This window comes from Ailuropoda melanoleuca, chromosome 2, assembly GCF_002007445.2.
Source record: "Ailuropoda melanoleuca isolate Jingjing chromosome 2, ASM200744v2, whole genome shotgun sequence".
Classification (NCBI taxonomy): Eukaryota; Metazoa; Chordata; class Mammalia; order Carnivora; family Ursidae; genus Ailuropoda; species Ailuropoda melanoleuca.
The window spans coordinates 2,997,929-3,007,441 of record NC_048219.1 but is presented as its reverse complement, the minus strand read 5'-3'; the positions used below and the strand labels follow the sequence as shown (position 1 = coordinate 3,007,441).

The 9,513-nt window shown below is 61.2% G+C and overlaps 1 protein-coding gene across 1 annotated transcript in view; it reads right to left on the bottom strand.

Moving 5' to 3' along the window:
• Nucleotides 1–412: 412 nt before the first annotated feature.
• The window catches only part of EPHA8 (EPH receptor A8), a 40,171-nt gene continuing 31,070 nt past the window's right edge, over nt 413–9,513 (bottom strand). Inside the window, exons 7-16 of the mRNA XM_034643534.1 lie at nt 6,482–6,575; nt 5,277–5,344; nt 4,272–4,436; nt 3,902–4,087; nt 3,531–3,592; nt 2,769–2,978; nt 1,837–1,986; nt 1,545–1,735; nt 983–1,156; nt 413–817 (exon numbers count right to left, since the gene is read on the bottom strand). Of these exons, the coding sequence (XP_034499425.1) occupies nt 703–817; nt 983–1,156; nt 1,545–1,735; nt 1,837–1,986; nt 2,769–2,978; nt 3,531–3,592; nt 3,902–4,087; nt 4,272–4,436; nt 5,277–5,344; nt 6,482–6,575 (1,415 nt within the window). The 3' untranslated portion in view covers nt 413–702. The remainder of the gene's footprint in view (nt 818–982; nt 1,157–1,544; nt 1,736–1,836; nt 1,987–2,768; nt 2,979–3,530; nt 3,593–3,901; nt 4,088–4,271; nt 4,437–5,276; nt 5,345–6,481; nt 6,576–9,513) is intronic.

Sequence of the window (9,513 nt, the reverse complement as noted above, 5' to 3'; positions counted from 1 at the left end):
CTCACCCCGGCGGAGGCGGCCGGGGGGGGTGGGCTGGTGCTGGTGCAGTTCCAAAGCGGCCCCTCATTCCAGCCTCCGGGTGTGGGGGGAGGTGGGCATGAGCCTCTCCCTGGTCCCTGCGGGTGCTGGGGCCTGGGCCCATATTCAGTGGGCAGCGTCACACCAAGGTCTGTGCTCTCAGGCCTGTGACACCCGTCCTCATTCGTGACACGCCACCCACGGTCACGCACGTATGCCCCCCGCCGTAATGGAAAAGCATGCACGCCAGAAACACACATCCGTGCTCGGACCTGATGGGTGGACACGCACACATGATCACAAATGTTCACAAAGCCTCCCACACCCCATGAAAACACATCCCTACAGTATATGAACACATGCACGCACACACGCACACACGGAGGCAGGGGAGTGATGTCTCTGTCAGGCTCTGTGTCACTGAGGCCCCAGCCTCTGGGAAGAGAAGCCCCTCCGCCCTGGGGGCAGATGTCCCGGCCGTGCTGGGCACCGAGCGCCCCTTCCCAGGCAGCCTGACCCCGACAAGTCCAGGTCCTGCGGTGGAGCTCTTGGCCTCCCTGGCACCTGAGAGGAGGGACGGAGGCTTGGGGGGCTGCCTGACCCCCGGCCAACACTGCAAGTCCTCTGACGGCTGACAGGACCCCGGTCTGCTTTAGCTGCTGCCCAGGCCCTGCTGGCTTTGGGTCAGAGGTGCCGGTGGGGCCCCTGGGTGCTCGTCAGCTGGGCCCTCATGGTCTGGATGCTGCCCAGGATCTTCTTCTGGTGGCCCATGAGGGTGATGCCCAGGGCACGCACGTCCCTGTGAAGGAAGGGTGATGCTGACCAGGTCGGCCCGGGAGGCCGGGAACCATGACAGGGGCAGAGCCATCCCCTGGAGCTTCCGACCTCCTCCGTGGTCCTGCCTCTGCTCCCCTGCCCTCCTCCCGTCCCCACCCACACAGGTGCCGCCCGACCCTTCACTCACTGAGCATTCATACGCAGCACCATGCCCAGGGAGGAGTACCCGCCGGCGGCGAAGTGATCTCGGTAGCGGCCCATGCGGATGGAGTCCAGCCAGTCCCCCACGGTGAGGCCCCCGCCGCCACCCCCGCCCCCACGGAGGTCAAAGCAGCTCTGGGCAAAGGCAGGGGGAGGGCACCTGAGACACAGGGGCCCTTGATAAGTGGCCTGCCAGGGCCTCTGCCCTCCTCAGGGACCCTGGCACTAGCCACCCTCAGCCTCCATGCAGGCTCAGTAGTGGGCAAAGGTTCTGACGATCGAGCCTCCAGGCCTGAGAGGAGGGGGCTGAGGAAAGCTCAGGCAGGATTGAGGTCAGGGGCCCAGGCAGGGCAGGGGTCAGGGGCCCAGGAAGCTCAGCAGTCAGGGGCCCAGGCAGAACAGGGGTCAGGGGCCCAGGCAGGGCAGGGCTTTGGGACCCAGGCTAGGTGTGGTCCAAATGTCAGGGCTGACTCTAAGTCTGGGCCTTATCTGGGGAAATGCCAGGAGGGCCGCTGGACTTGGGCAGAGCTGGGGTGGGCGTCAGGCACCTGTTGACAGTGGCAGTGGCCCTGAGACTCTCAGGGCTCCGGATGAGGGCATCAAGGACGCCGACAATCTGGGAAAAGCGAGGCCGCTGGGCCCTGTCCTTGTGCCAGCAGTCCAGCATGAGCTGGTGCAGGGCGCGGGGGCAGCCCATGGGCGCGGGCAGGCGGTACCCCTCCTCCACGGAGCTGATGACCTGGGGAGGGGGCAAGCACAGTGCTGGGCTGGAGGCCGTCCATCCCGCCGAACCCAGCCCGCCCTACCGCGGCCTCTGCCCAGCTGGGGTCCCGGACTCACATCACGGTTGGTCATGTTCCAGTAGGGCCTCTCCCCGTAGGCCAGCACCTCCCACATGACCACGCCAAAGCTCCACACGTCGCTGGCTGAGGAGAAGGTCCGGAAAGCGATGGCCTCGGGGGCTGTCCAGCGGATGGGGATCTTGCCTCCCTACAAGACACACAGGCGTGCCGAGGCAGGGAGCCGAGCGCTGGGTCAGGCCTGGGAAGCCAGCCGCCCAGGAGCGGAGCCACGGCCTCCACCTTCCTAGAGCCCCTGTTCTGCTCGGGGGAACGGGCACTCACAGCTGCTTTGAAGACTGAGCGGAGGAAGCGTGTGGTGTGCCTGGAACATCGTAGGTGCTCAGTGAGCCAGTCAACAGGCTGACAAGGGACGAAGCCCACGGGATGAGGCTTGCTCATTATCTCCCTGCTCTTCCTTCCTTTCTTTCTTGTTTGTTTCTGTGTTTGTCACAAAATCCTTTCTCTGCGTGAAACCTCGTCAGGATGCTCGCTAGGTGAGACCCCAAGGGAAGGTTCTCACCGAAGCGGGGCCCTGGCCCACTCAGCCTCCTGCCTTGAAGGTGTCCCCCAAGGCTTCTCTCGAGAAGCCCGCATCTCCATGGAACAGGTTCCGCAGACACTAGTGTTTAGCCAATCCTTACAGACAGATGTGGGGAGTGAATTTGTGATTCAGAGAGACACCGACCCTCCCAAAACCTCCCAGAGAGTGAGTGACAGTGGGGCCAGCCCTGGAGTCTCCCCAGGCTACCCAGCACACAGGAAAGGTGGGAAAGAGGGCTCCCCTTTCCCAAAGGGGGAAACCGAGGTGCAGAGAAGAGGTAGGACTTGCCCCCGGTTGAAGGCAAGCCCGACATTTCCAACTTCACTTAACTACATGGGGGGGACCCCTCCCCGGTCCCACTGGAAAGTGGGCGGGGGGGGACCACGCACCGTGGTGGTGTAGGCCGCGTCGGGGTCGTCCTCCAGTACCCGGGAGAGCCCGAAATCAGACACCTTGCACACCAGGTTGCTGTCAACCAGGACGTTGCGGGCGGCCAGGTCGCGGTGGACGTAGCCCAGGTCCGAGAGGTAGCACATGCCGGCGCCCACGCCCCTGAGCATGCCCACCAGCTGCATGATGGTGAGCTGCCCGTCGTGAGTCTGTAGGGGACACGGCTGGGCTTCAGTGAGGCTCTGTGCCGCCTGCAAAGTATCCTCCCTGCTTAAGAAGCACGTTCCCGTTTCAGCTCCTTCCCATGGTCTCATTTACACTCACAGCGACCCTGACAGGGAGGTGGGGCTGTGATGACTTCTCACCCATTTTGCAGAAGGAGACACAGAGGCCCCGAGAGGTGAAGCCCTGCGCCCGAACATGCAGCAAAGAAACGGCAGGGGGGAGGGGCTGGAGGCTAGCCATTTCCACCACACCCGCCATGCCTCCCGGCTGGCTGGACCCTGGGTCTTCACGGAGGCACCCCTCTTAGCCCATGTGCAGGGCAGAGGACCCCGTGCAGCAGAGGGCCCGTCACGTGATGGGGGGCTGCAAGGCAATTTAATGGGCTGATCGTTAAGACCCCTCCCTATACCTCTCTTCCCTTCCCCAGGCGCATTGGGTCCAAGCTCCTGCGGGTGTTTGGAGGTCTCACCTTATCTCCCAGCACCCAGACTGAACTCCCCCCCCAACCCACGGGGAAGGCGGCGTGGGGCACGCACCCGCAGGAAGGCGTCCAGAGAGCCATTCTCCATGTACTCGGTCACGATCATTGCCAGGCGGCCTGGGGAGGGGCAGAGGGAGGGTGTGGCTTTTGGTGGGGGGATCAGGTCTGTTGATTGGAGACCCCAGGAACGTGGCCCCTCTGTGAGCTGCCAGGAGGTGGGCCAGCACTGAGGGCTTCAGGGAGCCTAGGGTTCCCACTGAGGTCTCGGGCTCTGGGCCCCCTCCCCAACCAAGTCATCCAGGGACCTGAACCAGAGGGACAGGGCAGGGGCAGAGCACGGTGATCTGGGGATGGACCCAGACCCAGACTTCCGTCCTGGGGTAGGAGGGAGCCTTCGGGGTGAGGCTGCTCTCGCCTGGCACCTACCACGGGTGACGACACCTTCGAGGCGGATGATATTGGGGTGGTCAAACTGACCCATGATGGATGCCTCACTCAGAAAGTCCCGCCGCTGTCTCTCCGTGTAGCCAGGTTTGAGGGCCTTGATGGCCACGGGCACGTCCCGCTGCCCCGGCACCTGCAACCGCCCGTAGCAGACTTCCCCGGACTCCCCTGTGGACCCCAAGCGGAGCAGGCAGGGAAAGGCTGTGGGACCCTCCTTGCCGCACCTGGACCCCAGCATTCCCCCGCCCCACACAGCATGTGCTCCGTGAGTCCCCTCTCCCCCTGCCCTGGGTGCCCCTCCCCCGGGGAACCCCTCTATGCTGTCCCCACCTTCATAACCCCCAAGGCTCACCAGAGCCGATAATTTTCTCAATGTGGATCCTGGAGGCTTCAATCTCTCGGGTGAAACTGCGGCCCGTCCGGCCTGGTTCCTCATAATTGTGGGGTTCTGCATAGAACTGGGGCTCCAGGATCTTCCCCGGGGGGTGGTGCAGGGGCAGGAAGACAGGTGGGGGTGCTGAGGGGCCAGGAGAGAAGGGCCATCAGTGGGGCTCAGGAAACTTTCTCTCACAGCCTTCCACGGACCTGGGATAGGTCTGGGGTGGGGCGTGGTGGGTAAGGGGCATCCCCGGAAAGCTCAGGTTGTGGTGGCAAACAGTAGGTGCCCAATACATGCTTACCAAGCGAAAATGGGATCTCTATGGAGGAGCTATGGGGTCTCTAGAGGACTTTGGGGTCGCCAGTGAGTTCTGAGCATATCTGTTGTTTTTTTGGGGTCACTTCTAGAGTCTTTAAGGTCTTTCTAAATTGCTCTGGGGTAGAAATATAGCAAAAAAAGTTTTCATCACAAATGCTAATTTTGATTGAAAGTAGTTCTCTAGAAAACTATGTTAAGAAGGGTTCTGAGGCTGCACTCAGCTCAATGAGAATTGGTACCATAATTGATAGTAATGTCGGCCACAGGCACAGACATGAGGTATGGAGGTAGGCGTTCTCCTATTTGCCTCGTTTTCTGGGGTCTCTGCAGGGTCCGGGGAAAGCTCTCTATAGCATGGGTTCTTATCCAAGAGTATATGACACGCTCCCTCCGAAACTGTATGCAGAACTGTGTGAGTGTACAAATGTGTGCATTTCCCCGGGCAGAGGGTTTCTAGCATCCTTGGGGGGTCTGCAAAGCCAGTGAGGGTGAACAACACTCCGCCTCTGAGGTCTCGGGTCTCTGACGTCCTGCTGTCTATCTCTGGGGCTCTCATCTTTTCTGTGGGCACCCTGCCCCTCCCCACCTGTCCCTTCCCCAGACCGGCACTGGCTCCCACCGTGGCCTCTCTGCCGCATGTGCCTGGGCCCCTGCACTCACCCGGCCCGTTCTGATACTGCATCTTCTCCTCGTCCGAGTCCTGGAAGGCCTTGCTGTAGCCGCAGTGCCTGCGGAGGACAGCCCTAGCCTCAGCCCTGACCCCGTTCGGGGACAGATCAGAGCTCCTCCCTTCTAGCTCCTTCCCTTTTTGTGCCAGCTCCTGCCCCTGCAGAGGGGAGCCCCCGCCCTCAGGCTCTCAACCCAGCTGGACGGTGACATCTTTGACAATTACAATTTACAAAGTCAAGTGCACTTGGCCTGCACAGCAGTCTACACAACATAAGTCCCATTTTACATGAACCCCTCCCCCGGGGGTGGGGACAGGAGGCTTCTGGTATCTACGATACTGTGTGACCTTGGCCAGCCCCTTCCCTTCCCTGGGCCCGTGTCTCCATGAACAGGACGATGCTTAGAGGCCTCACTGTCTGGGTTCCCAAGCCCACTCGAGGCACAGTGTCCGTCTCCACCTCCCTCTGGGATGGGGTAGGAGAGAGAACAAGGACTTTAGCTTCGACAGACATGGGTTCCTGCCCCAGTTCTGACATCTACTTGGTGGAAGAGGCTTAACGTCTCTGATGCCAACTAGCTCAAAGTGGGACCAGAATGTCTGCATCACAGGATTAAATGAGGCGGAGGCGGACCTGGCCAGTGGGGGGACGTGGTACCGAGACAGAGAGGGAGAGTCTGGATGACAAGGGGCTTTGGGGCTTGAGTGACCCTGCGAACAGTGGTGCCGTGTCCTGAGTGGGGGGAGACTGTGGGAGGAGCAGATCTGGGGGTGCGCATGGCTAAAACACATCCAAGCGGGGTCTCAGGAGAGAGGTCTGTGCTCGTGACAAATGTCAGCATGACAGTGGGGCTCCTAGCCGTGGGCCCTGATAAGGTCCCTCAGCGTTGGCGGCCCCAGGTGGACATGAAGAGAGGAGGTTCCGGGACAAGTGTGGGGCCCCGCAGCCTCCCGAGGTTGTTTCGAGAAGAGGGGCTGGCAGTGATGGAGAAGGGCAGGGCAGACGGTGGACAGAGAACGGGGTGGGGGGTGTACGGGGCACGGGGGCAAGACAAAAGTGCTCCGCGAGGGAGGAAAGAACAGGTATACCGGGAAGCGAACCCAGCCCCAGGTGGCGGGGTGGGGCTTGGGACAGGCTGGAGACACAGTGGTGCTGCAGAAGAGGGGCTGGGGGTGGCTGGGAACCGGGACCACCCACCTCTTTTTGCAGATAAGCAGAAGCAGGAGCACCACCAGGCCCGTGATGAGCGCCAGGCTGATCCACACAATGGTCCGGGTGTCGTAGCGGGGCCCTAGCGGGGGGGAGAGCAGGGTGGGGGGACCGGCCACTCAGGCCTGGGCATCTGGGGGCTACCCCGGGGGCGGCCCAGTGGGCAGCGTCCTCAGCTGTGAGTCTGCCCTGGGTCAGGTCACAGGCCGCCTCCTCCTTTGCCCCCACCCTCCCCTCGACTAAGCTGCCCCTTCAAGACCTTGCTGCCCCAGGCTTCCTGGCTTCCCACCCTGGTGCCAGCACTTCCTGGGACTGTGTGAGCCCCAGAGAAGCACGAGATATGCCGTCCTGCCTGTGGTTCAAACAGCAGCAAAGCTGAATGTGCTCAGAGATGCACGTTTCAGTCCCAATTACAGGGAGATCCCAGCATTATCTTCAGTTTTCAGACAAGAACACTGGGGCTCAGAGACTCAGGGAACTTACTCAAGGTCACACAGGAGATGGGATGGAGCCAGGCAGGATTCCGAGCCAGGCAGTCTCAATGTGGTATCAGACCTCGGAGCACCTGAGACACACTATCAACTCGGCCTTGAACCTTTCTATCCTAGCACCACCCCCTGGAGGATACCTCTGTATAGAGCACAGAGAGGTCCCCAGGCAGCTGGAGACGGGGGCAGGGCACTCCCAAGCTTGAATGTGCCTCAGAATAACCCTCAGGGGTGATAAAGCCTGAATTGTTGGGGCACCTGAGTGGCTCAGTCAGTTAAGCATCTGACTCTTGATTTTGGCTCAGGTCATGATCTCAGGGTCATGAGACAGAGCCCTGTGTCAGGCTTCGTGGTTCTCCTGGAGTCTGCTTGAGATTCTCTCCCTCTGTCCCTCCCCCTGCGTGTGCGCACTCTCTCTCTAAAATATAATAAATAAATTAATTAATTAATAATAAATAAAATCTTTAAAAATTGTTGGGCCCCCACCCCAGTGTTTCTGATTCAGACGGTCTGGGGTGGGGCCTGAGAATCAGCATTTCCAACACCTCCCAGCCCCTGCTGTGATAACCCCTGTTCTGGAGCCTGAGGGCAGGAAGGGGCTGGGGAAGGGGTGCAGAACTTGTCCCCAGACTGACCAGGTTCAAATCCCGCTGTGCTGAAGGACCTTGGGCAATTCCCTTTACTGTTCTGGTCCTCATTTTCCTCATCTGTGAGATGGAGATGTGCACAACGGCAACTCACTGAGGGTCTCTGGGACAAGCACAGTGATCTTGATGGCAAAGGGCCCGTGATGCCGGCCAGACGCACTGGTTACTCAGTGACAGCCAGGGTCTGGTGGGCTGTCACTGGCTCCGTCACCCTGGACAAGTCACTTCCCTTCTCTGAGCCTCAGTGTTTCACCTGTAAAAACGCCACTCTGGCACAGGCAGCAAGCTCGGCCCGTTCCCTTCCTCCGGCCACCAGGCACCGGCTGGCCCAGCTCTCTTGCCCTCCCTGCTCCCCGTACTCACGGGGTTTCCCGGTCTCCACCTCCATGGCCTGGCTGAAGCGGCCGCAGCCGGCGGATGTGCGGGCTCGGACCTGGAACATGTAGCGGGTGCCAGGCTTGAGGCCCGAGACCGTGGCCCTGGTGGTGACAGCCTTGAGGGTGGAGTAGCTCTGCATCTCCTTGTCCTGCCCGGGACAGGGGTGGTCAGCCCCGGTCCTCCCACCTGGCCCCTCCCCCCTCCTCCCTTGCCCGCTGGTACCTTCTCGTAGTACTTGATCTCATACTCCAGGATGATGCCGTTGGGCTGTTCCGGCTCCTGCCACAGCAGGGAGACGCTGGTCTGCCCAGCCCGCTCCTGACGGATCACCACCACCTGGGACGGGGCTGGGGGATGGAGGCCAGCCTTAGTCAGATGGGAGGATGGGGGATAACGGAGACTGGCCTCTGTCCCAGGGATGCTGGCTTGGGCCGTGCTCACCTTGTCAACTGCCCTGCCCCCGCCCCCCATCTAAGGAGACCCAGCACCCTCCTATCCTCCTAGTAAATCACCGGCTGCCGCTCTGGTCCACCCCCACCCCCACCTAGTCGGCACAGCCTGCCTCTGGTCTAGGATACTGCGGCTGGCTTGACCCAGACGAGGCCCGACTCCCCCAGCTTTCACTGCCTCCTCCTCCTCTCTGGCCAGGCCCATACCCTGCAAGGGTGCTGGACCCCCACCAGCCCCATCAAGGAGACACTCTCACCACCCTGGGGCCCCACCACTGATGTCTCTATCTCCCGGGGCCTGGGGTGGGACAGGCTCTCAGGAGTGCCTGAGGAGGAGGAAGGAGAGGGGAAGAAGAGAAGGAAGCAGCGTCCTCGCTGCCTGGGTTTGGAGGGCAGGATGGCAGCAGCTCTGAAACTCAGGGGAAGGCCATGAGCTGGGTGCGTCTGAGCTCCAGGATTCCTGTGTCACACTAGGGTCACCCGGTTCACCCCTCACTCAGTGACTGGGTCACCCATTCCCTCCCTTCCTCCCTCCCGCATTCAGTGCACCCACCCCCGAGGTGAGTCAGCTGGAAAGTGCCAGCTACAGCCGGCCGCAGCCAGTGTGACTCTCTGCCCCACACCTCCCCTGTCCCGCTATCTGGGTGTCCTCTCTTCCCCCCCTGCTCCTGAAGCTCCCTGGAGGCAGGGGCTGCACATGGTAGGTGCCCAACAAATATTGCTGGATGCCTTCAACATAGAAAATTAAGAAGTCAGTCCAGAGTGAAGTTGGAGGGTGTGGGGCAGGGCCCCCCATCAGCCTGAGAGTCGGGCCTGGGTTTACAAGCCGGCCTTCTCCGGCTCACCGGGACCAACACTGTCTGGGGTGGCACTTTCCCCAACCAGAAAGGGAAGCCCGCAGCACCGCCCCGGGAGGAGGTGAGGGTCAGCTAAGACCATTGTTCGAGAGGAACACACACCAGTGCCAGCAATACGTGCGTGCCCCAAAAAACAGAGAACGTCCAAGGCAAGAGGTGCTGTGTGAGGGGAGCAGACACAAAGGGGTACCAGACCACAGA